Source organism: Bubalus kerabau, chromosome X (assembly GCF_029407905.1).
Source record: "Bubalus kerabau isolate K-KA32 ecotype Philippines breed swamp buffalo chromosome X, PCC_UOA_SB_1v2, whole genome shotgun sequence".
Lineage (NCBI taxonomy): Eukaryota > Metazoa > Chordata > Mammalia > Artiodactyla > Bovidae > Bubalus > Bubalus kerabau.
In genome coordinates this window covers 49,947,127-49,973,481 of record NC_073647.1, presented here as the reverse complement: position 1 = coordinate 49,973,481, position 26,355 = coordinate 49,947,127, and the positions used below count along the sequence as shown (strand labels likewise).

At 59.7% G+C, this 26,355-nt stretch overlaps 1 protein-coding gene across 1 annotated transcript; it reads left to right on the top strand.

Moving 5' to 3' along the window:
- Positions 1 to 221: 221 nt before the first annotated feature.
- Positions 222 to 23,586, top strand: L1CAM (L1 cell adhesion molecule). Its single transcript, XM_055563299.1, has 27 exons — positions 222 to 300; positions 9,383 to 9,565; positions 12,739 to 12,844; positions 13,024 to 13,226; positions 14,203 to 14,325; positions 14,458 to 14,628; positions 15,048 to 15,159; positions 15,319 to 15,503; positions 15,643 to 15,774; positions 15,879 to 16,022; positions 16,609 to 16,720; positions 16,850 to 17,016; positions 17,128 to 17,284; positions 17,481 to 17,605; positions 17,737 to 17,847; positions 17,988 to 18,185; positions 18,369 to 18,439; positions 18,573 to 18,795; positions 19,375 to 19,490; positions 19,692 to 19,893; positions 19,993 to 20,115; positions 20,211 to 20,384; positions 20,473 to 20,592; positions 20,699 to 20,854; positions 21,381 to 21,515; positions 21,710 to 21,782; positions 22,291 to 23,586. Exons 2-27 carry the CDS (start codon positions 9,490 to 9,492, stop codon positions 22,520 to 22,522), a joined length of 3,747 nt encoding a protein of 1,248 aa, XP_055419274.1. The 5' UTR covers positions 222 to 300; positions 9,383 to 9,489; the 3' UTR covers positions 22,523 to 23,586.
- Positions 23,587 to 26,355: the final 2,769 nt, after the last annotated feature.

The window sequence follows — 26,355 nt, the reverse complement described above, 5'->3', positions numbered from 1 at the left end:
TGCCACTGAGCTCCGGAGGGGGGTCATCGGGGTTCCCCGGCCCGCGCCGGCCTCGGTCGCCGGGTCCCGCTGGGACGAGGGGCACGACGGGGCGGGGCGGGCGGCGGGAAGGTGATCTCACTCCCCCCGCCCCCACGTCCCCCGCCCTCCCCGCGCGCACGCCCGCCCCGCCCCGCCCCCGCCCCCGCCCCGCAGCCGCGGCCGCCGCAGCATCAGCATCGCAGTCTCGCTCCGGCGGCGACTCCGAGGCCGGCGCGTGCGGAGGCTGGGCGGGCAGCCCGAGCGGCGGCCGCAGCGCAGGTAAGGCGGCCAGGCCAGCCCTCGCGCACGGGCCGCGCGGGCAGCGCCCCGAGCCTCCTGTCCCAGCCCTGCCCGGGGGGGTTGGAGGGGTGGGCAGATGGGCGAGAGCGGGGAGCCCCACCCGGACCAGCCCGCAACCACCAGCGGAGCGGCCAGAGCCCCACCCAGGCCGGGCGCTCGGCTCCGGGCCCCGCGGAGCGCAGCGGGGCAGGGAAGGAGCATCCCCGACAGGTGAAGACTACCTGGGCGGCGCCCCCAGTGCCGTCTCTCCGGGGGGAGTCGGGCAGGGTCGGTGCGGGCCGATGGGGGGCCGAAGTTGGCACGTCTCGCCGGGTGTGCGTGCGCGGGTGAGAAGGCGAGAGGGGTGAGACCCAGGGACCCCCACCCAGGCGTCCCCATCAGCCGCCGTGGGGTGTGGCCCTGGGCGTGGCTGCCCCCTTCCCCCGTTCAGAATCCTGTTTGGTGGAACATTCAGCTGCCCCGTGTGCTTTCGAGGCAGGTTGGACTCGGCCGCCCCTGGGAGGGGAGGGAACTGGGCTGGGCGCTGCCCGGCTCTCCGCCCCAAGGTAGGAGAGGGGGGCTTTGTTCTCCTGCTTTCTAAACCTCAACCTGGCCTCCCCAGGGTTCTCCTCCCACCTTGTGCCATGACCAGAGTCTCCTGCCCTGGAGCCCGCAGGTTCTGCGGGCTCTCGGGACCCAAACAGGAAACCCCAAGTGAGGTGGGCCTGGGCACCCACTAGGGTGCCGCTGGGCGCATGGATGTAGACTGTGGCCCATCAGGTGGGGGGGTTGCAGGAAGAGGGGGCCGCGTTGATCTGGTCGTGACTTGGCCCTGCCCACTGCAGGGCTTGCACCCATGGCTGTCTTCCTTCTGGCTGGCTGGTTATGGGAGGAGACGGCGATTCCTCTTGCCCTTTCCTAGGGTACATTTTCGGAGACTCTTGGTTGGCAGGCCCAGGGCCATCCGGTCCCCCCAAGATGTGGGGGGCCTGACACCCTCTTCCAAGGAGGTACCCTACTCCAGTTAACTCCACCCAGAGAGCAGGGGCTTCTGGGCAACTCGGTGCCATCTCTGCTGACTCACGTGGCCCTGAGGGTGAATAAGCCAGTCACCCTTCCCTCCCATGAAGTGCCCCGAGTCCCACCTTCCTGGTCCCCTGTGGGGTGGCTGGGGTGGGGTGGGCAGCCTCACGCCTCTGACCAACGCCTTGCTGCAGGTGATGGAGCTCAGCCCGGCCTGGCCAATCACAGGGCCTCCATGCAACACCCACAGGTGCACCCATGGGCTCCTTAGCTCTCGTGGGGGGCTCTTGGCTAATCTATGGCCACATGGCAAGTCCTTATCAGTGCTGAGGCTGCGACACCCCTCCGCCTGACGTTTGTCTTTGCTACATCCTTTCTATTCATGTGTGTGTCTCTTTCTCTTCACGTGTGTGTGTGTGATCCCCAAAGTAATACATCTTATTGTGGTAGGCTTGAAATATACAAAAAATAGAACAAAAGAAATTAGGGATCTTTGGGGATCTGATCACAGAGAGAGACCCCCGCTCAGCACACCCCAGCCTCAGTCTCCCTGCTTGGCTACAAACCACTCCCAAAAGGCTCCTCCCCCAGCACCCAGCCCCCTGCCACCGGGCAGTTGGGAGCTCCTCCCAGCTCAGGAGCTCTGGGGCCCATGGGGCGCACATTCATTCATGGGGCAGCATGCCCTGCCAGGTGCCGGCCTGAGCCAGGCTCGGGCCCGCCCATGGAAAAGCCAGGGACACACTGGACCCGCACCTTCTTTGTCTCCAGATGGGTTTTCTGTTTTCCTTTGTGACTCCCTGCAGGGTAAGAGGAGGCAAGAATTGAGGCAGGGCCTTGTCCCAGGCCTACTCCAGTGGGCAGACGTGCCCAGGCTGTGTGCCCCTGTTAGCCTCCTCCTGTGCCGGGGTGGGTAGCTTCCATGGCATGCACTTGGGCGAGGCCAGCTGGGGAGGCACCCCTGTGCCACACCCGCCATTCCATGGCCCAGCGATGCAGGCCCCTCTGCCCTTTCCCTTCTGAATCGTGGCGTTCTTGGCTGTCACGTGGGGTTTGGACCCCTTCATCTACAAGGTCCTTTTCAAGGCAGACGGTCCCTGGTGCCCCTCTCAATGGACAGAATGTCTCCTGGGGCACTCTTTCTGTCCAAGGGGCAGACAGCCTTGCCGTACCTGGCCTGGCGAGCCAGGGCGAAGGTGTGATGGAAGCCTTTCTCCAGCCCCTTCTTGGGGGTGAAACAGGAGTGGGTGGGAGCAGCTTCCCAGGGGGTGTTCTGGGTTGAGCAGGGGCCTGTTCTGGGGGAGAACAGAATAATGGGGCCCACTTCCCTCTTCCACCGGGCCCCCCCCCACATGGCATCAGTGGCCATCCAGAGCGCCACCCACCCAGGGCTGTGCCCCACCCTGGGATGTGGACCGTGAGGGAGAGAGAGGATCTGAATCCCCGCTCTAGGGTCCCAGGTGGGCTGCTGGCTTGGCCCTGTCCCTCCTCCCCTAATTAGGAAGGCTGGGTTGAGGTCCCTGGGTGGGGCCTTACCTCCCCCGTCTTTCTCCCTCCTGCTAGCTCTGACCTGGCCATTCCTGGATACTCCCCCCCCCCCACCCCCGTACCCTGCTCTCAGCTGTCTCTTTATACCCTCGCCCCCCACCTGTCAGCTTCCTCCTCCCTCTGCTCGCTTCCTGCCCCCTCGCTGTGGGGGGGGCACACCACTGTCCCCCTCTCTTCAGTCCCCAGACGCCCTTGTCCCTTGTCTCCCAATTTCCCCTTTTGTCTGTCTCCCCTCTCAGCGTGACCACCTCCCAGCCCGGTCCACTGGGTTGGGCCCCGGCCTCCCATGGAGCTTTGTCTGACCTGCAGGGTGGCCGGGGTGGGGGGTGGGGATGCCTGGTGGCCACCAGCAGAAGACTGGGGGCAATCAGCAAAGGCCGGCCCACCTTCTCCCCAGACATCAACAGGATCTTTGTGGCTTCCTAGAGGCTGTGGTCTGAAAGCGGGAGGGGCCGGGAGGGTGGTGAGTTCCTCTGCAGGGGGAGGGTCTGGGTGGACTGCTGGTCTTTCCAGAAGCTTTTCTTTGTCCAGTGCCCCCCACCCAAGGCCTGGGCCTATGCCCCCACCCCCCACCGTGTTCTCCCCAGGTCACAGAGCTGGGGGAGGGGGTCACAGACCCTGCCTCTCCCCTGCCACGGGGCAGTCCCTGCCAGCCTCTGGCCCTCAACTTAGCGGGGCCAACGGGGACGACCTCCAGTTGAGAGGAGCAGGAGGGCTGTGGTGTCCTAGGCCTGGCCCTTCGTGCCCTTCTGGTGTGTCCCGGGAGCCAGGCTTTGCTCAGAAGTGTTCAGAGCCAGGCAGCTGGTCTGGAGGTTTGCACCGGGCAGCTTTGTGTGTGTGTGTGTGTGTGTGTGTGTGTGTGCGGCTTCCCCATATTCCTGTTTGCATGCGTGGGCATTAGCCATCTCATTACACGTGTGCAATTGTGTGTGTGTGCGTGTGCTTGGGAGAGCGTATGCACACAGATTGTCCTGTACCCGCGTGGATCCTGTGCTAGGAAGGGGCGGGGCTGATGCTGGTGGTGGCTTGGAGGAGGCTGTGTGTGTGTGTGTGTGTGTGTGTGTGTGTGTGTGTTTCCCTGCGCCCCTGTGCTGCAGAGGCTTCCTGCTGGGGGGCGGGGTGCCCTCTGGCCCCTCCCCTGGCCGCCTGCATTCATGCCTTAGGAATGCTGAGGCCCAGGGGACAACAGAGCCTCCATTGTCCATCTCCAGGCTTCCGGTGCCCCCTCTGCCCTTTAACCCTTTGGAACAGGGAGCCCCGAGGCAACCAGAGGGGCCCGGCTGTGTCTGAGCTGTTTCCAGGAGGCCCCTTCTCGCTTGGGCCAGTTGTCCCGGGGCCAGTGGGGCTGTGCAGCTCGGGGTGGGCCTTGGGCCGGTCCCCTCCTGCCTCTCCTGTTGGCTGGGCACCTTTCCTCTCCCTCAGGGCCTGCCACCTTCTCTCCTCTGGGGTCCTGGAGTGGATATATGTTGCCCCCTCTTGCCCGGTCCCTGAAGCCCCCAGCCCCCTCTGATGCCAGGTTCATTTCTCAGGATGGGGGCTTGCGATCTTATTCTGAGCCCACTTTCCAGACCCAGAGGGAGGGCTTAGAGGGGATGAGGGGGCCCCATTTTAGGCCGTGGGCATCAGTTTTCCCAACTGGTCACACACCCTGGGAACCTCCCTGCTGCCCAGGAAGGGAGTCCATGCTGCCCCTAAGCTGTATCTGGAGAGAGGGGCCCTCTAGGTAGCCAGGTCTTTGTGAGGGGGCCCCTGGAGCCTTTGGTTTACAGAAAGGGGTCAGAGCATCCCAAGGTTCTGCATGGCCAGGGAGAGAGGAGCCAGAAACCAAGAACTGTCTGCCTTCTCTTGTGCAGAGTCCTGGGGGGGGGGGGCGGGCAGTGGGGAAGGGGGTTGAGGGGTAGGGTGGTTTCTGCTTTGTGCTGAGATGGGATGTGGGTCACCTTCTACTTCCGCGTGGCCCGCTCCCAAGAGTTCCCTCCCAGTTGCCCGCATTTGCCTGCCATCTGCCTAGCAAATAGGCCCTTCCCCAGGGGGCAGGCCGGCTTGGAGCGCATCCCTGTCCAGACCCCTGACCCTCTGCAAATGCAGGCAGGTGCACGCACAAAGATGCCTGAGAGGCCCAGAGGCGAGCTGATCCCCCCCCGGAGTTGTCTTTGGTGGCTTTGGGGGCCTCCATGCCATCTAGAACCCCATACCTGGTGAGCATGGTGCTCCAGTTCTCTGAGCCTCAGTTTCCTCAATGTATACAATGGAGATAATGATAGTACTGCTCCCCCAGGGTCATTTTCAGGATTCAATGAGTGATGCATGTAAGGGTATTTAGAAGCGTCCCTGGCTTGTGGGACGTGCTGGCCATGAATTCAGTTAATAAAATAGGAAAGGGGGAAATGTCCGACTTCCGTTGGGGAGACTCCCCCCCTTCCTTTCTCAGTGGAGACCGTCCACTCTCCCCTCTCTCCCACAAAGAGTTAACCTTTGCCCCACCCCTTCCTTACCCTGTAAGGAGAATGGTCCATTACAGGTGAGCTGGTGTTGCCTTGGAGACCGCAGCCTTGAAGGGGCTGAGGGTGTGCTCTCCCTGAGAGTGGGGCGAGGATGGGATCACTGAGGACTCAGCAGCTTCCTCTAAGACTTCCGGCCGCCCCCACACCCCCACCCCCCACCTCAGTACCTGTGGGGGCTCCCACCCAGGAGCCTCTTTTCTGTAGTATCTAAATTACCCATTAGGCTGCGGCAAGCTTTCCTCCCTTCTTCCCCCATCTTTGCCAGTGGAGAGAGCTGGCTCCCATCTCCATGGAAACCCGCCAGCCATAGCCTGGTGGGGAGGGTGAGGAGGAGCCTTAAAGAAACACAGTGCCTGGGGTGGAGGTGACACACACCCCACCCCATTTGTATACCCATCTACAGCCTGGAAGATTCCCCACCAGCCCTGCTGAGCAGACAGCCCAGGTGTAGGTGCCCCCAAGCACCCCTTCAGGCCTACCAGATCATGGCCCTGGCACTGCCACTCTGGACTATCTTATATACCCAGGCTGAGCCCCCAGCCCTGCCCCCTGCTCATAACAGACCAGCGGGGGCACCTTCCTGTGGCAGGAGCATTTCTGTCCCATGGGAAGGGCCCAGGAGGAGGCCAGCCAGGAGGTTCCCAGGGTGTGTGCAAGGAGAAAAGCAGCCCTCCCAGATCGAAACCTGGCTTCAGAGCCTCCCAAGTGTGCCCCCCCCCACCGCCCCGCCCTGTCCCCATTTAGAGGATGGAGGCTGGAGGAGAGGACTGGCCTGAGGATTCAGGGTGTGGCGGGGTGGGGCTCCTCCAGGGTCTCACTGAGGTACTCCCTGCTGGCTCTTGTACCTCGGAGCCTGCCACACCCTATCTCCCTCCCTGCCTGCCCCCACTCTTGAGTTTGCAGGAGGCCTCATGGAGGAGGGGTACTCAGCCCGCCCTGGTCTCTCCTCCCCCAGCGTGCGGGCACTCATTGTTGAGCTGGCCCATGGGCGCACAGGCACCCCCTCTGCCTGGGGGCGGCTCACTGTGTGCCAGCAGAAATCTTGGAGCGAGGTCCTCTGAGTACTTGTCCCTCCTCCCTTGTGGGACTCCCCACCTGCTTCCTAAGGGTCTGCCAGCAGCAGCTTGTTTCATCTGTAACCGCCCCCCATCCTACGGCCACAAGTGGTCAGGGCTCTGCTGCTCTGTATCTGTTGTTGCAGGCTTTGTCTGTCTCTGCCTTCTGTTGGTCTCTCCACCGTCCAGTCTGCCCTCCGAGCCCAAGAAGCCCCATTCCTGTGACTCGGGTCCATCTCTCCCTCTGTGGCCCTTTCCTGGCACACTCCTGTCTACAAGGATGTGGAAGAGGTGCCCCTGGGCTTGCACACACTCACACACACACTCAAGCACGCACGCACATACACACCCCTCACTCATCTTGCTCTTTTGGCCATTTCTCATCAGTTGCTTTTTGCTTTTTGTCTTGTCCTTTGTGCTCCTCACCCTTCTCCTCCCTTTCCCCGCTGTCCAGGTCTCTGTTTCTGGGTTTCTCCACATGGGTTACTGTGGTGGTCCAGCATCTGTCTTTGTCTCCCATTTCCTGCCCCCCAACCCCCCCAAGCCCTCCTGCTCTGTCTCTCCTGTTCCCTCCTGCCTCTTTCTCGCCCTGTCTGTCACCCTTCAGTCTTCCTCAGCCTGCCCCCCCCCAGCGGCCCCCACCCCGCCTTTGCAGACGTGGCCTTGGCTCCATCTGTACACCAGCTTGTGGAACACTCCCCCGCCTCCTTTGCCCCTGGAGGTGCTGATGGGGGGTGGGGGGCCTGCTGTGCTGACAACCTGAGCTGCTTGCTCTGTAATTGCCTGAGGAATGGGGAGAGATCAGAGACCCAGCCACAGCTGTCAGGGGCCTCCCCACCTTCTGGCTCCTGCCTGGGCTCCAAGGGCCTGGGAAGGTGGTGAGCTGGGTGGCAAAGACCAGGAGACTAAAAGAGTTTGAATGTGAGACTGCGGGGTGTCAGGATGGGGCAGTAAGTGGAGCCCACAGGGATTGGGGCTATCCTGTATCCCCTGCATATACACCAGGGTACACATGCCAAACCCCATTCTGGGGACAAGCAGCCATCCTCCTTCCAGCAAAAGAGAGTGCTCCAGCCTCACAGCCCAGAAGGACAGCCTTGGAGATTCTTGCTTGTCTCCCTCCCCTCCCCCTCTGAAGACCAGAGCACTCAGAGCTCCCAAGGCAGCTGTTTGATTGCCTGCCCTCTGATCTGAGTCTCCTACTGCTTCCTACAGGCCTTGAAGCTGAGGCCAAGGTCGTGTGAGGCCCACCCGGCTTGCATTGACTTGGTAGACCACCTCCTTTCTGGGACCCAGCTTGGCTCTTGCCCTGGGGAAGTGACCAGGCCATTGACACTTACTCTCCTGGTCACTCTCTCGGCCATCAGCCTGTCCACGTTGACCCACCTGGGTGCTTCCTTCCCCGCCTCCCCCTCCAGCTTTGGGTCTGGGAGTCTGAGAGCTCTAGGCTGGCAGCTATTCACTACTGTCTTATTTTGCCTGCTGGGTCCCAGGGCAGTCTGCTGAATTCACCATACTTCTCAGGTCACCTTCCACAAAACCAAGCTGTGGCTTCTGGCTGCCTCCTGATTGACTGAGTCTGGATGTCTTGGCATAGCATTCCAGGCTTCCACACCCACTGCTCCTGCCTTCTGAATGAGGCTGGTCCCCATGTTGATCAGGTCCTGGCTGGGAGGGAGTTTGCCTGGGATGGACTTGATGAGCTCAGGCATCACATCCAAGCTCCAGCCCCGAAGCTCTCGGTCACTTTTACTATTGTCTCTTTCTCACACCTCTTCCTGTTTGGGGGTCACAATTCTCTGTCTTCTTGGGAGTGCCCTGGGGAAGTGACCAGGCCATTCTTCTCGTTGTTGGCAGAGAAGAGCCCTCCACTAGGCCCTCGGTCACTGGGCCTTCTGGCATGCAGAAGTGGCCTGTGCATATAGCTGACAGACTTGGGCTTGGGGTGGACACATCTATCAGTTGAGCCCTGAAGACTCAGAAAAAAAATCCAGAAGGTGGGCCTGCCAGACACTCTAGATGTAAGAAATGCTGTCCCAGAGCTTTCCCTGAGCCCTGCTCTGAGCCTGGCTTGGAGCATCTGGAAGGGGGGAGGCCACAGTTGCCTCTGTTGGCCCCCTAGGAGCCCAAGGGACAGCTGAGAGGTGCTTTCCTCCTTGACTGCCACTTCTTGAGGGCAGGCTTCCTTTCCCCTTCTTTCTTCTTTTTCCCTCAATCTGTTCAATGAAATTCAGCCTTCTTGGTTCCCTTCCCTTCTTGCCCTGTTCCCACTTCCCTAGTCTCCCTGTCCCCTACCAGGTTTTTAGGCCTGAACAGCACCCAAGGACCAGTTGGTTCCGAAACCCCCAGCAATGAGACTGTGACGAGGGTTCTTCTCTACATATGTGTGAGTGCATGCTGTGTGTGCGCACAGAGATAGCAGACAGGAGTCATCCCCCAGAGACACAGATGCACAGGAGCACACGCCCATACTTCTGTGTGCCTGCAGTCATACACACACCCATTCATGAGCGCTTCCCGGTTGCAGAGAAGAGGGACATGTCCTCCTGTGTGTACGCACATAGTCACACAGCTACTGCACACCCACATCCACACTCATGCCCACAGACACCTGCTTATGGGCCCTTGAGTCACACATCGGGAGGATGGGCACAGAGCAGCCTGTGGCATGCCCAGGGGAGCGGATGGGGCAACAAGTTGGTTGTGCTGGGGAGGTAGCTGGTGGAGGAGGCACAGCCAGTAGGAAGGGAATGAAATGCGAACTGGAGGCCCAGCTTCTGCTGGTCTCTTCAGGTTTTCTTCTCCAAAATGGGGGGGTTGGGGGAGGGAAGAATGGAGGGGGCGGGGCCGGGGGCGGGGCCAGGAGCCCAGGCTCGCCCAGATGTTAGTCACTAACATCCCTCCGTTCTCTCTCCTCCCTTACCTTGCCCTTCCCCTCCTTCCCTCTCGCAGTGCCCTCACCCCCGGCTCCCTCCCACAGCCACCCACCAGCCACCCTTCCCTCCGGCCGGAGCCCGGCTTTGCCACCGAGCTGCCGAGCTGCCGGCGCCGCCGGGAAGATGGCCGTGGCGCTGTGGTACTTGTGGCCTCTCCTCCTCTGCAGCCCTTGCGTGCTCATCCAGATCCCTGAGGAATGTGAGTAATCGGAGGGCGCCGCGGCGCCTCCCTTCCCCGCCACACTGGGCTTTTCTTTATTTTCTGCCTCCTCACCTTCTCTGGGTTCCAGACCCCCCGCCCTTCACTCCCTGGGGGCCCGGAGTGCGCAAGAGGTACCCGGACTTTGGATCCCCCTGGAAAGGACCGGGTGGAAGACTCGGGCTGTCTCAGTACCACGGACAGGGACCAGAGACGCGGGAGGGCGGGTGCTGTTTCAGCACCACGGACAGCAGGCCTGACGCCTGACCCGCCCCCTTAAGCCTCAGTGCCGGCCCCAACCCGCCAAGGATGGGGCAAGCACGAGAATGTCCTCAGCTAGCTAGACCAAGCCTCGCTCTGGCTTCTGACTTGGGTAATCCTATCTGGGGCCCTTGGTAGCCCTTTCCATGAACTGAGACAGGAAAAGACCCCTTGCGAAGATCCAGCAGCCTTCTGGATCCTTAAAATGTGATGTGTAGTTACTTAGTGAGGGGTTGGGGGTGGGGCTGTTGGAGTAATCCCTTCGAGGGGGGTTTCTGGGGAGGGTGGCTACAGGGCTGTGACTGAACGCGAGTGTTTGTGTATGCTTTTGAGCTGGACAGACGGTGTAATTTGTCTGGATATATTTTTAGATGTGTATGGTGTGATACATTGACTAAATGGGGATATTCCAAGTGTGATTTTGATGTCCTGTGTAGGTAAGTTTGTGAGTCACTCTAACCACTACTTACTGGTCAAATTTGTGAAGCTCTGTAGGTATTTGACTGTTGACATTGGATTATACTAGTGAGTCATACGGGCCTGTGAGTACCTGTCTGTGTGTGGACTGTATGTTACTGTGATGGTGTTTTCTCCTGAGTGTGAGCAGGAGATATAAACACACTGCTATAAGCGGCTTTGGGGCTTGTGTGAGGGACAGTTGACATGGTAGCATTTGTGTATCTTAAATCTGCTCCTTGTTCACTCCAGTCCCTTCCCCCCTCACCTTTCCACCTTTGTCTCTGAGCCTGCACCGGTTGGAGGCCAGCATCACTGAGAGATGAGCTGTGCGCTGAGGCTGGGGGAGACGTCCAAGCCAGGAATGGGTCAGGGGCTGCGGGAGGTGACCATGACCGGCCCCTGACATTGAGGGGTCCTGAGGGTTTGCAGGAGGTGGGGAGGGTCTGATGGGAAGAAAGGTTGGGGCTGTCTCCCTAGATATACACATGGAGCTCTGTGCAGTCACACCCGAAACCCTACCGTAGCTGCAGAGGCACATGGATCAGCCACCTATATCTAGCCAGGCACAGAGACCCCCCCAAGAGGACACACGGGGGCAAACAGGCACACACAAGTGAGAGGTTGAGATACAAAGGAACACAGCCATCCACATGAACACAGGAGCAGGTAGGCCACACAGAGTCATACAGTAAACACAGGCAGGCACTCACAGCCTTCCGAGATACTCTGGCCAGACACGTCCGTATAGAGGCACATGGGTGGATACTCACAACGTCACTGCAGCACTGCCTGGGGTGTGCCCACATGTGCCCAGATTCATACTTTGTCACATTCCCACACATGTGCTCGTCCGCCTCCCCCTTCATCTCTCCCCAGTGACTTTCAGGCCTTACCCTGCTATACCTGTGTGCAGAGGGGCGTCGGAGACCCATGGCAGGTCTAAGGGGGCCCTGGGCACCGGCTGGCACTTGTTATTGACCCTGATGCAACATGGCGAGCAGCCTGGTACCTCCCAGTTGGAAGCTCTCCTCCAGCTCTCTCCCTCCCCGGCCCCTCCAGGCCCCTTTGTCTCCTTCCCTGTTTGCCCCATCCTGTGGTCCCTCTCACTGTCTCTGCCTCTTGGGCTGCCTTCACTGGCCCCTCCCCAGTGCAGAACCCTCTTTGCAGTGTCCCCAGGGAGCCCTGTCCTCTCTCCTGGGGGCCCCTACCCTGAGGTCTTCCACAGAAACAAAAGCTTTCAGAGGCAGCCCACTGCTGTCAGGCACCCCAGCCAGTGCTCTGCTGAAGCCTGCTGGCACTGGGGGCAGAAGCCCCGGCCTCAGCTCCAGGGAGCTCGGTGGCAGGCTGGGAAGAAGAAAGGGGAGAAATTGAGGCCTGGCACTGGGCCGGCAGGCCCTAGAAACTCAGATTCAGCAGGGCCTTGGGGAGGATTTGGAAGGGAGGGGACCGCTGGGCCCAGGTAATTGAAAACACTGAGCTGTGCTAATTGGATTAGGAGGGATATGAGCTGGAGCAGGGGAGTGTTCCCTGGCTGCTGTAGGCGGGCTGTCTGCCTCTCTGGCTTCCAAGGTGTCCTGGGTGGAGGGCGGGGGGTCAGTTCTGCAGACCCTGCCAGGAGGAGGCAAGGATCTGGCCACAGTGCAGTCTTTGTTAAAGTCATGGATTTCTTTCTCCCTGCCCTCTAGAGCTGAGGCCTACTGGTCCTGGCCATTGCCCCACCCCAGGACTGGTGATCAGGCTGTGTCCTGGAGGTCTTGACCTGCCATAGCTGTAGCGTGGCATGTGTCCCCTTCTTACAGCCTCTCCCAGCCTCCCCCTCCCCCAGGGTTGTCTGTACTTCTTTCTGCCTAAGCCATGGGGCGACTTGTCAGCCTTTTTCTCATTCTGTCCCTTGCTGCATGGATCTCTCAGATGAAGGACACCATGGTAAGTTGGGGGGAGGGTGGAAATGTTTCCCAGGAGGCCCTGTATGCCTTGTGCCTCATGCAGGCTGCAGTCTTTTCTGCTTCCTGGGTCCTGCGGCACCTGGTGGCGGGGGGAAGGGGGGCGGCTTTGTTCTGTCTCCAGCAGGTGGGTTTCCTCCCTGGCTTTTCACTTGTCTCTGGTGGTCCACCCTTCCCTCTGGTCCTCCTCTCTCCCCGTGAGGGGTTTGCCCTGGTTGGTGCTTCTGTCTTTGGCTTCCCCTGTCTCTCTTTTCTTTCTTTCACATGCTTTGTCTTTCTGTTTGGCTTCTTCTCTCTCTTCTGGTTTCTTTCTCTGTGACTTTTGGTGCCATCTTCTCTCTGTTCTGGTCCCTTCCACCTTTGCCCAGCTGCTTTGGGCTCAACTTGCTCCTCCCCGCCCGGCCACCCAATGGCCATGCGGCCTGTCAGGCTCCAGACCTGGCTTCTGTCCCCATGGGACAAGGGTGAGGGCCGAAGTGCTCACTACGTCTGTCCCCCCTCCTGCCCCAGTGATGGAACCCCCCATCATCACGGAGCAGTCTCCCCGGCGTGTGGTCGTCTTCCCCACAGATGACGTCAGCCTCAAGTGTGAGGCCAGCGGCAAACCCGAAGTGCAGTGAGTGACCGTCACCCTCTAAGCCCTGGGGCTGACCTGACTTGACCCCCCAGCCCTCGTGGTCCCCAGGGCCTTCCCCCTCCTGGGCATCCCTCACCAGCCAGGGTCGTCGCCCTGGCCCAGCCCCTGGCCTGGCTGCCCGGCTTCAGGGCTCCTCTGAGCCTTTTTCTGCCCCGCAGGTTTCGCTGGACTCGGGATGGCATCCTCTTCAAACCCAGAGAGGAACTGGGCATGATCGTGAACCAGGTGCCCCATTCTGGCTCCTTCAGCATCACGGGCAACAGCAGCAACTTCGCCCAGAGCTTCCAGGGCACCTATCGCTGCTTTGCCAGCAACAAGCTGGGCACCGCCATGTCCCACGAGATCCAGCTCATGGCTGAGGGTGCGAGGCACTGCAGGGACCGGGCAGGGTCTGGGGCATGTGAGCGGGTCCCCAAACGGATCTGCCGAGCGCGTGTGAGGCTCCAACCTGAGAGCTGACATCTCTCAGCTGATTATTAAGAGTGCCAAGGGACCGGGCACCCTGCTGGCCCGCAGCCACCTCTTCCCTCCTCCCCCTGTTCTTTTGCCACTCTTTCTGGTCAGCTCCATCCCCCCTTCCCTCTCTTCTGTGCTTTTCCTTTCTTGGCCTTGGGGCTTGCTGCCTGGGGAGTGCCCTGGGAGGGCTTGTTGACTGAATGTGGGCAGGACTGAGCCTGTCTGAGCCTGGGCTTCAGCTTCTACCCCATCCACCCCTCAGTTGCTGTCTGCTCTCCACTTCCCTTCAGTCATCTCCTCCCATGTCCCCTCCATCAGTGTGTCTCCTCTCCCCTCCGTTGTGCACCTCTCACCTGACCTCTCTGGCTTCCCTTCTTACCGCTGTCTGCTTCTGTCTTTATCTGTGTCGCCCTCTCCCTGGGGTTTTTCCCCCCAAGCATTCCATCCTCCTCCATGAGCTTTCCGCCTCCTGAGCTTGCACTCATCTCCTCTCCTCTGCCCCTCCAGTTACCTTGGGAACCGTTGCCATGGTTTCTGTGTCAAGATGATGGAAGGGGCTATGACTCCAGCATCCCACCACGGCTCCCCTCCCCCCATCACTGCACCTCAGCCTTCCCCCACCCGCCCTCATCCCTTCCTCCTGGTGGGAGCTAAGAGTTGTAGAGAGTTAACCCTTCACGGCCATCTGGCCTCCAGCCCATCTCATCTGCACGCTGCGCTGGTCTCAGCCTTGAGCCCAGAGAGGATCCAGAGTCTCTGCCTCCCTCATGTCCTGGCTTGCCAACCTGTGTCCTCGGGTAGCCCTCCTCCTCTCCCCCTGCCCTGCCTTCTCCAGGAAGAGACTGGAGAATCCACGGGGCCAGCCTCTCTGTCCCTTCCAGGTACCCCCAAGTGGCCAAAGGAGACAGTGAAACCTGTTGAGGTCGAGGAAGGGGAGTCGGTGATTCTCCCTTGCCACCCGCCCCCCAGTGCAGAGCCACTCCGGATCTACTGGATGAACAGCAGTGGGTGCCCACGAGGGGCTGCCGCCAGGGGCAAGGGACGGGTCAGTGGGTGTATGTTCCCGGGGGAGGGCTCCTGACCTCTGACCTCTGGCCTCTGCTTCCTTCCTTCCCGCCCCCCCACCCTGCCCACAGAGATCTTGCACATCAAACAGGATGAGCGGGTGACCATGGGCCAGAATGGCAACCTTTACTTTGCTAATGTGCTCACCTCGGACAACCACTCAGACTACATCTGTCACGCCCACTTCCCTGGCACCCGAACCATCATTCAAAAGGAACCCATTGACCTCCGGGTCAAAGCCAGTGAGTCCCAAAGGCTCTGATACACTGCCCTACTCTTCTCCTACCCTCATGGTGCATCCCATCAGTCTTCTTCAAAGACAGCGTGGCCCACACACCTTCCCTGGGTGGTGAGGGCAGAGATAGGGCCCTCTCTTTAAGAAGAGGAGGATGGAGAAGGAAATGGCAACTCACTCCTGGAAAAGTCCATGGACAGAGGAGCCTGGTGGGCTACAGTCTATGGGGTTACATGACTGAGCATGTGTGCATGAGGGTGGAGGGAGATGGGTTGGTAGCAATAAACTGGTAGAACTAAAAAAAAAAAGAAGATGAAACTGAGGCTCAGAGGGCTCCCTGGGGTGTCCAGAGTCACCCAGCCTGGGAACTTAGTGCGTCGGAGCGGGGGAAGAGTGCGCCATGCTGCCCGCCCTGTCTCCTCACAGCCAACAGCATGATGGACAGAAAACCACACCTGCTCTTCCCCACCAATTCCAGCAGCCACCTGGTGGCCCTGCAGGGGCAGCCCTTAATCTTGGAGTGCATAGCTGAGGGCTTGTGAGTCTGGGTCCCCTGGGAGGGGCGGGGCAGGGGGTGGAGCCTCTGCCGTGGGGCGGGGCATGGGTGGAGCCTCTGCTGTGGGGCAGGGCTGAGCAGCCTGGTCCTCTCTCCCCTCTGCTGTCTCCCTTGGCCTCTGTGCTCGGTGGCCCCGGGCAGCCCCACGCCCACCATCAAGTGGCTGCGCCCAAGCGGCCCCATGCCAGCCGACCGGGTCACCTACCAGAACCACAACAAGACTCTGCAGTTGCTGAACGTGGGTGAGGAGGACGACGGCGAGTACCGCTGCCTGGCTGAGAACTCGCTGGGCAGCGACCGCCACGCCTACTACGTCACCGTGGAGGGTATGGCGCCACTGCGGGCATTCAGGCAGCCAGAATGCCATGCCCATGGTCACGGGGGGGTGAGGGTGGGCAGAGTCAGGGCCAGCCCAAGAGCTGGTCACCTGCTGTGAGCTCATATCAGTTCTTCCCTTCCTGGCAGCTGCACCATACTGGCTACACAAGCCCCAGAGCCATCTGTACGGGCCAGGGGAGACTGCCCGCCTAGACTGTCAAGTGCAGGGCAGGCCCCAACCGGAGGTCACCTGGAGAATCAACGGGATCCCTGTGGAGGGTAAGCAGGGCTTTGAGCAGGGATGGGGAGCGAGGCTGGGGGGCCCTGGGGATAGTGACTCACTGCCCCGCCCTGGGCCCATGGCCCACCTGCCATCTGCTCAGAGCTGGGCAAGGACCAGAAGTACCGGATCCACCATGGAGCCCTGGTCCTGAGCAATCTGCAGCCCAGTGACACTATGGTGACCCAGTGTGAGGCCCGCAACCGCCACGGGCTCCTGCTGGCCAATGCCTACATCTATGTTGTGGGTGAGTGTCAGCCACCTTGCCTTATAGCCCCCTGGTCCGTCCCTGAAGCCCTTCCCCAGGCAAGGCCACCAGGCCAACTCAGCCACCAGCTGGTCTGTGTGCTGTGGCTGCCCTGCTCCTGTCTGGAGCCTTCCCCACGTCTCCCGCCCATCCTGCCAACAGCGGGGCAGGGTCTTACTGGTATTTCCAGACAAAAAAGCAGCCTCTGAGTGTGGTCCCCGAGCAGAGGCTCACCCTGGCCAGGATGCTTCTATCCCCAAGCCTCAGGGAAGGTGGGCTTGGGGAGACCCAGAGAGCTTTCAGGAAGAGGCAGGCTGTCGGTGGGTTGGGGGGAGCCTCACATAATTGATAGGATATTGGAGACTGAGACAAGAGGCTGAGAGAGGCTCAGCCTGGCAGGGGCCATAGAGAAGCAAGATGGGCAGGGCTCATGGGGGCCTGGTGGAGTCACTGTCAGCTTCCAGAGGCTGCCAGCTCTCCTGGGAGAAGCTGCCCTGGTGATCCCTGCATCTGCCTGCTGACTGCATGTGGGTGCTCGCCCGGCCCTGAGTTCGGCCCTGTCTCCCATTGACTGCTCCTCGCTCAGAGCTGCCAGCCAAGATCCTGACCCCAGACAATGAGACATACATGGCAGTCCAGGGCAGCACCGCCTACCTTCTGTGCAAGGCCTTCGGAGCCCCTGTGCCCAGCGTCCAGTGGTGCGTGCCCTGACCCTGGTGGCAGGGGGTGGGGGGCACCTGGAAGCCATCTTCCAGCCCAGGCAACCAAGGAGGGCCAGGGGTCCCAGCCCACTGGGGTCTGAGCAAGGCCTGCCTTGCTTGTGCCAGGCTGGACAGGGAAGGAAAGACAGTGCTGCAGGACGAGCGCTTCTTCCCCTACACCAACGGGACCCTGGGCATCCGAGACCTCCAGGCCAATGACACTGGGCACTACTTCTGCCAGGCTGCCAACGACCAAAGCAACGTGACCATTGTGGCTAACCTGCAGGTCAAAGGTCTGATGCCCCTCCCTGCTGCTGCTGATTGTGGCCAGCAGCCCCTCCCTGAGGGAGGGTCAAGGTCTCTGGGGGACCCTGGCATGACCTTCTTCTCGTCCTCATCCCCAGATGCCACTCGGATCATGCAGGGGCCCCGCAGTGCAATCGAGAAGAGAGGCTCCCGAGTGATGTTCACATGCCAGGCCTCCTTTGACCCCTCCCTGCAGCACAGCACCACCTGGCGCAGGGATGCTCTCGACCTGCAGGAGCTGGGGGACAGTGACAAGTGCGGGCCCAGCCCCAACCTGGGCTTGGTGGAGGGAGGGGGCAAAGGGGGGGAAAAGCAAGATGCCCAGACCCCCTGGCCTCATATGTGGGGGTGGGGGCGTGACCTGCTGTTGAGTGGAAGAACCTGGAAGGAGAGGAAGGAGGGAGGAGTGGCTAGAAGGACAAGTGTGCCCCCACTCCCCACCCCCCGCCAGGTACTTCATAGAAGACGAGCGCTTGGTCATCCACAGCCTGGACTACAGCGACCAGGGCAACTACAGCTGCGTGGCCAGCACCAAGCTGGACGTGGTGGAAAGCCGGGCAGAGCTGCTGGTGGTTGGTGAGTCCCCAGAGGGTATCCGCCTCGTGGCACAGAGGTGAGCGAGACGCAAGAGCCCAGGCGTCCGTCGCAGGGGGAGTGGGCCAGCTGGGTCATGAGTGGGCCCGAGATCCAGCTCCTTTGGTCCCCAGGGAGCCCCGGACCTGTGCCCCAGCTGGAGCTGTCTGATCACCACCTGCTGAAGCAGAGCCAGGTGCGCCTGTCTTGGAGCCCGGCTGATGACCATAACGCCCCCATTGAGAGTAAGAAGACAGCAGCATGGCACTCCGTTTGCCCTCCCTTCTGGCTCCCTGTCCCTTCCTCTGGGAGAGCCAGACTTCGCACGACCCCCCCCCCACTCACCACCCACCGATGACTCCACTGCTGGTTCACTTCTTGGCAGAGTATGACATTGAATTTGAGGACAAGGAGATGGCACCCGAGAAGTGGTACAGCCTGGGCAAGGTGCCCGGAAACCAGACCTCCACCACCCTCAAGCTGTCGCCTTATGTCCACTATACCTTTCGAGTCACTGCCATCAACAAATATGGCCCTGGGGAGCCCAGCCCGGACTCTGAGACTGTGGTCACGCCGGAGGCAGGTGAGCACCAGGGAAAGTCAGGAAAAGGGACGGTGCCCAAGCTCCCTTGCTGCCAGGGGTTCCCCTGGGGTGGCGACTGCCTCCTGACATCCAGGGTTACAATAGGTCATTTCTTCCTTGGTCTTCCGCCTTCATGGCCTTGGTGGGTGCCCACAGTGTTGATGTGTCCACATTACTTTGCAGCCCCAGAGAAGAACCCCGTGGACGTGAAGGGGGAAGGAAATGAGACCAACAACATGGTCATCACTTGGAAGGTGAGGGTCCTGGGCCAAACTCACCCCTGGACCTCAGATCAGGACTCAGGGGTTTGCTATCCCCCCAAAGTACTGGCTGTCCTAAGGACCGGGGACCTTGACCACCCAGCTTCTTTTCTGCTCCCCCCTCCAGCCGCTGCGGTGGATGGACTGGAATGCCCCCCAGGTTCAGTATCGAGTGCAGTGGCGCCCCCAGAAGATGCAGGGGGCCTGGCAGGAACAGATCGTCAGTGACCCCTTCCTGGTGGTGTCCAATACGTCTACCTTTGTGCCATATGAGATCAAAGTCCAGACCGTCAACAGCCAGGGCAAGGGCCCTGAGCCCCAGATCACCATCGGCTACTCTGGAGAGGACTGTGAGTATTGGGCTGGCCCTGCCCATGCCCGGGGGGTGGGGTGGAGCCCACATGTGCCTCCCTGGCCCACTCTCCGCCACTGACTCAGGGATCCAGCCCGGTGCCAGCTCCTGCCTCTTAATACAGTGCATTCCCTAAGAGTAAGGCTATTTGCTTACGTAACCAAAGAGCTGTCTTGCAAATCCAGAAAGACAGTGACCATCCATAAGTTGGCATCTATAACTTAACTATCTGTTTTGATAGTAGCCAATATCCCCAGTGTGGGGCCCAAGACTATCTTTCCCGCAGTCCATGGTCCAAGTCAGAATCTCCTGCATGGCGTCCACTTATCCTGCTTCTTCCCTTGCCTCCAATCTAGAACATGACCAAATGTTCAGTTTGATTATGCAGTCAAGATCTTTTCTAGTTCCTCCGTCACATAGTTACTATTTCCTCTCTCTTCGTGGAGAGACTCTGAGACTATGTAAACGCCCTTGCTCATTAAACTGCCCACCTGTTACATCACATCCAAATTCATCTTCCCGCTCTGGGTGGGCAGAGTCCTGGGCTGGCCTCATCCATGTCACCGGCCCTTTGCAGACCCCCAGGCAAGCCCTCTGCTGGAACCCGTCAAGGCCCTCAATTCAAGCACTGTGCTGGTCAGGTGGCAGTCTGTGGACCCAGCCCAGGTCAAAGGCCACCTCCGGGGATACAATGTAAGAGTCCATCACATGGGGGCTGGGGAGATCCCTGGGGTGATGGGTGGGGTGACCAGGAGTGATAGGACTGGGCCTGGGTTTCTGCCAGTTGCTCCCTTGGGAGGGCCATGGGGAACACGCACCCCACACTCCACCCCACCCCGACCCGGGTCACTGCCAGACCCTTCTGTCCTTCCGGGTTCTCCTGTCCACCTGTAGGTGACGTACTGGTGGGAAGGCAGTCAGAGGAAGCACAACAAGAGGCACGTCCACAAAGGCCACGTGGTGGTGCCAGCCAATGCCACCAGCGCCATCCTGGGAGGCCTGCGGCCCTACAGCTCCTACCGGGTGGAGGTTCAGGCCTTTAACGGGAGGGGACTGGGGCCCGCCAGTGGGATGACCTTCAACACCCCTGAGGGAGGTGAGCTCTGTGCCCTGCACCCCTACCTCCACACCCCCTGTCCCTTCCCACATGGGGTGACTGGGGCGAGGACTTGCCGCTGGTCTCTGTGCCCCACAGTGCCCGGACACCCTGAGGCATTGCACCTGGAGTGCCAGTCGGATACCAGCCTGCTGCTGCACTGGCAGCCTCCGCTCAGCCATAATGGTGTGCTCACGGGCTACGTGCTCTCCTACCAACCTTGTACGTGTGTCGTGGACCCGGCCAGGGGGTGGAGGCGGGAGCCAGGGAGGGGGCTGCACTGGGGGCCGAAGCCCACCGCTCACCTGTCCTTGCAGTGAATGATGGGAGCAAGGAGCAGTTGTCCTTTGACCTCCCGGACCCTGAGCTGCGGACACACAACCTGACCAACCTCAGCCCCCGCCTGCGGTACCGATTCCAGCTGCAGGCCACCACAAGGGAGGGCCCGGGGGAGGCGATCGTACGGGAAGGAGGCACCATGGCCTTGTCCGGTGAGCTGGCGTGGGCTCCGAGCAGGCGGCGAGGGCAGGCCAGGGGGCGGCCTCCAGGTCCCATGACCCTTCTTCTCTCCATTGCCAGGGATGCCGGACTTTGGCAACATCTCCGCCATGGCTGGCGAGAATTACAGTGTGGTCTCCTGGGTCCCCAAAGAGGGCCAGTGCAACTTCGGGTTCCAGATCTGGTTCAAAGCCCTGGGGGGTGAGCCTCAAATGGGGGTTCAGGGCCCAGAGGGGCTGGGGCTGGCATGGACCCAGGGTGCTGCCAGGCCCTCCCTGCTCAGTCGAATTGCCCTCACCCCCTACAGACGAGAAGCTGGTGGCTCATCTCCCGCCGCAGTATGTCAGCTACAACCAGAGCTCCTACACACAGTGGGACCTGCAGCCTGACACCGACTATGAGATCCAGCTGCTCAAGGAGCAGGTGCTCCTGCACCAGATGGCAGTGAAGACCAACGGCACCGGTGCGGGGGCCGCGGGCAGGCTTAGTCAGCTTCCCTCCATCCCTGAGCTGCCCACGGCCCCGCCAGAACCTCTGTGCCCCTAGGCCTGTAATGGAGAAAAGTCCAGGTCCCTGAAAAGAGCCCTTTTTTTTTCACATCCTCCACTGGTCCTGTTGCCAGGGAAGCCATTTCTACCGAAGCTCTTCCTCCCTGTTCCCCCAGAGGGACCCTGACTTTCCCCTCCCCATCAGCTCGCCCCTCCCCCAGGCTGTCTGAAGTCCTCAGATGTCCTCAGCTGCTCCTGTGCAGTCCCTGGTGTGGGGGATCTCTGGAATGGAGGTCCCTGGCGTGGGGGGGGTCCCTGGTGTGGGGGCTTGGCAGGGTTGGGGGTTGGCAGGGGACGGAGCCAGAGCTTGGAGGGAGGTCCTTGCCCAAGGCTGGGGACTGACAGAGTGGGCTTGGGTCCTGCGACTGCAGTGTCCCTGGGGGCCCCCCGCATTCAACCCTGGACTTGGCCTCAGTCTCCTGCCTCCTCTCCCCTCCGCAGGCCGAGTGAGGCTGCCTCCCGCTGGCTTTGCCACTGAGGGCTGGTTCATCGGCTTCATCAGTGCTATCGTTGTCCTGCTTCTCGTCTTACTCATCCTGTGCTTCATTAAGCGCAGCAAGGGTGGCAAGTACTCGGGTACATCCTGGCCGTGGCCCCCTCCCCCTTGGTCCCTGAGCCCGGGCAGGACAACATGGGCACACTGCGGGTGGCGGGCAGGTAGCCCGAGGGGAGCTGTCAGTGTTGAGCATGTGAAGGACCAGGCCCATGTGCCTGGGGCCAGACTGGGTGATGGGGCACGGTGAGCAGCTGGGCCCGCTCTGTGTCTGCAGTGAAGGACAAGGAGGACACCCAGGTGGACTCGGAGGCCCGGCCCATGAAGGACGAAACCTTCGGCGAGTACAGGTGAGCTGGGGGTGGAGCCCATGCCCCTGGGCCACCCAGCTGTGCGCTTTGCGTGTGTGACTGCATCTCTCTGTCTCTCCTTTGTGCTGCGGGGGTGATGGCAGGTCCCTGGAGAGGTAAGGCTGGGCTGTCATGCTTTGGGGGCAGGGACCCTCCTGTGGCTGATTTGTGCCAGGCCTGTGCACTCCCCATGCCTCCTGATCCTATAGTTCCCTGGTTCAGGGACCAGCCAATAATGCTGACACTCAGCTCCCAAGCCTCCCTGTCCCTGTCTCTGGGGACGGGCTGGACTGGCACCCCTCCTCAGCCCATCCGGAGATGGGAGCCCCAACACCCCCAGGGTGCAGGCATGTAAGCTGCACGTGTCTGGAGTGAAGGCCTTGTCCCCAGTGTGCTCAGAACACACGGAAGTGGGGCAAACCTGGGCCTTCCGTCTCAGGCCAGCGGCTGCCTGCTCCTGCTGGCTACCGCTGGGCCACCTCCCATGGTCCCCGCCCTCCCCTTGCAGTGACAACGAGGAGAAGGCCTTTGGTAGCAGCCAGCCATCACTCAACGGAGACATCAAGCCCCTGGGCAGCGATGACAGCCTGGCAGACTATGGAGGCAGCGTGGACGTCCAGTTCAATGAGGATGGCTCCTTCATCGGCCAGTACAGTGGCAAGAAGGAGAAGGAGGTGGCAGGGGGCAATGACAGCTCCGGGGCCACATCCCCCGTCAACCCCGCTGGGACCCTGGAGTAGCGGGGTCCAGCCAGGCCAGGCAGAACACCACCCAGGGCCAGGCCACGGGGCTATCAGAGATCACCATGATGGCCCAGCCCGAGGCCTGTGCTGGGTCCCTGACCCTGGGACTGAGGCCCGTCCTTCTCTCCAGTGAGTTCGGGGGCCAAGGAAGGGATCTTGCTGCCTCAACGCCCCCTTCTGACTCCCCAGTCCCCACTTGATTGCCAAAACCCAGCTGCTCTGCTTCTTGGGCACACACTGCTTTTTCACTCCAGCTCGGGGGCCACTCACACACCAGGAGTCTTCAGGTGCTGCCTCGCCGGCCTTCGGGCAGGGTGAGGCTGTGGTCGAGGCGAGGAGGCAGGCACAGCTGTGAAGGGGGTCTCCCAAGGACCAGGGTTGGCACCTCCAGCCCCAGCCACTCGTTGGCCAGTAGGACTGGGACAGGGGACTGAAGTCGGTGTCCCCGCTGTCTGCCCCATCTTCTCGGCCATCTCTGCTCCAACTGGGATGGGAACTGAACAAGCTGGCCACGGGTACGGAGGGGGCCATCTGAACAGACCAGAGTCCCCCCACCACTGCCTGTGTCAACTTGGCCCACCCCACCCTGCAGCTGGCTTTCAGGAGTTCCAGACACATGCTGCCTTCGGTGCCCACCAGACAACATCCAAGTGGGCTCCGCTGTCCCTGCCCAGGCCCACCTCCTCCCCCGGCCCCAGGACCCCTTAGCAACCCACCCCCCCAACCCCAGTCTGAACTTGTTCAGCCCCTTGCTCAGCGATTCCCCCCCAGCGCCCCGCCTTGGAAATGTAAATACACCGCGACTTTGCAAGTTTGTGCCCTCGCCCTTTCCCCATATGCCACTAGTGTGTAGGCAGATGTCTGAGTCTGTAGGTGGTTTCTAGGTTTTCTAGCAATTAGCTTTGATGATCCCATCCCAGGAAAAAAGAAAAACAGACAAAAAAAAAGGAAAGATCAGTTCTCCCAGCAGCCACCATAGCCCCGAATGCCTTTGCTTGGTCTGTCGATGAGCCCTTTACAAAAAACAAAAGTATATATATATATGTACATAAATATCAGAATTATAAAAGGCAAATAAAAACCTGGAAACAAAGAGGCGCTCTTGTCATTTTACCCAGCACTGGGTCCCACACTGTGGTTCCACCTGGCCTGTTCCCCTTAACCTGCTGGCCTTCCAGGGGCGATCTGGGCTCTCAACCACAGTTGGGCACCTTGTTCCTACAGCTTCAGGCCCCGGGGGGTGGAGCACCCTGGGCTGCCTGGCCCTCTCAGGCAGTAAAACCCCCCCTCAAATGAATGACAGAAACCTCAAGTGGACCCGCTGGGACAGATGGCCAGCCAGTCCTGCGGATCTGTGTCGGTTTGCCCAACTCCCATATTCAGCGGAGGTCTTGGTGTCTGTCCTCTTTAGCTGAGTCACTACAAAACACCAGTAGAAGGCATCTTTGCCCCCGTTCTCACCATCAAATCTGCCCCCTCCACCCCAGCCCCAGCCCGGAACCCTCAGTGAAGTGAGCTGAAATCAAAGGTCACCCTCTCTACCTAGGTACCAGGTCCCACCCCACTGTGGCTCATCAAGGATCGTTCTCCTGCTGTATCTTCCTTGTCTTCTCTGCATCTCTCATTTTTGGCTCCTGTTGACTAGTTCTGGGGGCAAACATGCAGTAACCACCTTTCATCCGTAAAGACACCAGCAAGTAACACCACACACCTCTGCGGCTCTTGCCCTGCTATTCTGCTCCTATTGATGGATCACCCCTCAAGACTTGTCTACCCTAATCATCCCCTCTTAAATCTCCACCTAAAACAGCATCTGCTTCTTGGCCCCAAGACATGTCTTCTTGTTCTTACATAACAATAGAATGTCTTCACTGAGCTGAAGATGCATTTCCCAGACTCCTTTGCACCTAGGTGGGGCCACTGGGATGGAAGCACGGGGCTGTGCCCTGAAAGAAGCACAGTGTGTCTTTCCCTGCCTGGCTCCATCTCCTGGCCAGCCTGGGAGAGTGGAAGTTGGCTGTTGACGATGACAGAGCAGCAACATAGAAAAAGCCCAGGGTCCTGATGAGATGCAGCTGCCATGTCAACCCTGGGCTGCCTTTCTGGATGGTTAAAAAAAAACTTACATACTTTGTTTTCTAGAACACTTTTAGATTTACAGAAACATTGAGTGGCGAGTAGAGAATTTCAGTGTAGATTTCAGTTCCTCACCAGTTTCCCTCTTTATTCCCCTCTTCCATCTCTTACAACTGATGACCCAATAGTGATTTGTTATCATTAACTGAAGTCCACAGCTGCCATTAGCATTCACTCTTGGTGTTGAATGTTCTGTGAATTTGGACAAATGTACGGTATCATACAGAGTAATTTCACTGCCCTAACATCCCTCCAAAATGTTGTCACTGGGACTTAGCATGCATGACATAAAGTGCGCACCTGAAGTTGGCACTTTTGAATCCACCACTCGCAACACTGGCAACACAGAAAGCCCTATATGCCCCTACCCACTACTTGTTCCAGACACAGCCCCACTTATGGCATCTTCCCTCCCATGCCCTGCTGGTGAATGGTGTGGACTTCCCACAGTTCACACATCCATGTGCCTATTGGTGGACAAAGGGTTGTTTCCAAGCTCTGGCTGTTCTGGGTAAAGTGGATCTATGCAGTCCTTTCTTGGAGGTGCATGCCCCAGGATGAGCGTGACTAGGCCAGGTATTAAGCTCTTGTCTCTTGAGTGCCAACCGACTTTGCTCTCCTCTGCATCTTGACTCTAGAGCGGAGACTGCAAATCCCATTCCTGCTTGGCTAGCTGGCCCCATCCCAAGCTCTGCTCTCAGAGGCTGTTAGAGGGAGACTGCGAGGCCCGAGGAGGAAGAAAGGGTGTGCTTTCATGGAAGCATCACCCTCACAGGTCCTTCTTCACCCCTCCTCTGGCCTTGAAGACAAGAGGGGCTGTGCTTTGTTGCATCCCCAAACCAAGGCACCCATGCCAGGTGACAAATGCCCCTCTTCTTGGGCCCCCCCAGGGCTCTTTTCTGAGCTTGAAGACCCCAGCATTGGCTAGGCTCTGCCCCTACCTGGACACTGAGTGTCACCTCTCAGGACCCCCATCAATGTGGCTAAGTTTGAGGAGTTGCAATCCTGCTTTTTGTTCCAGCCTTAGGGGCTGTATGAGTTTGTGGGGGCGGCTGTGACCAAGGACTACAAGCTGAGGGGCTTCAACAGTAGAAATGTGTTGTCTCCCAGCTATGGAGGCTGGATGTGCAGGATCGAGGAGTTGGCAAGGCCCTATTCCCTCTGTAGCTCAACTGGTAAAGAATCCGCCTGCAATGCGGGAGACCTGGGTTCGATCCCTAGGTTGGGAAGATACCCTGGAGAAGAGAAAGTCTACCCATTCCAGTATTCTGGCCTGGAGAATTCCCTAGACTGTATAGTCCACGGAGTTGCAAAGAGTCGGATGCGACCAAGTGACTTTTCATTTATTATTATTATTCCCTCTCAGGAACCCGGGGAAGGACCTGCCTTCACTTCTGCTTCCTGATTGGTTGGAACTAGACTGATGGAGAAACTGGTAACAAGGGTGGCATCAGGAATCTCATCTTCTGGCTTGAAGGTACCATTTGCTCCTCAGCACTCATGGCTCCACCTCTCACATGAAAAACCCAAAGAGGCTGGGAATTAAGTCAACACTGTGATTCTTCAACCTGCACAATCAAACTCTGTGCTTGACTTGCAACACGTTTCAGCTCCATGGCTACAAAAAGTAAGAGAACTTTTTTTTTCTTTCTTTTTTTATTTTATTTAAGAGAACTTTTAGGGCTGTTGTGGAA

Excerpts from the sequence above, each read along its gene's own strand:
- L1CAM (XM_055563299.1), top strand. The coding sequence starts at position 9,490 with ATGGCCGTGGCGCTGTGGTACTTGTGGCCTCTCCTCCTCTGCAGCCCT. Across the intron at positions 15,504-15,642 it reads CTACTACGTCACCGTGGAGG|CTGCACCATACTGGCTACAC; the intron begins GTATGGCGCCAC and ends CCTTCCTGGCAG. Across the intron at positions 15,775-15,878 it reads CAACGGGATCCCTGTGGAGG|AGCTGGGCAAGGACCAGAAG; the intron begins GTAAGCAGGGCT and ends CCATCTGCTCAG.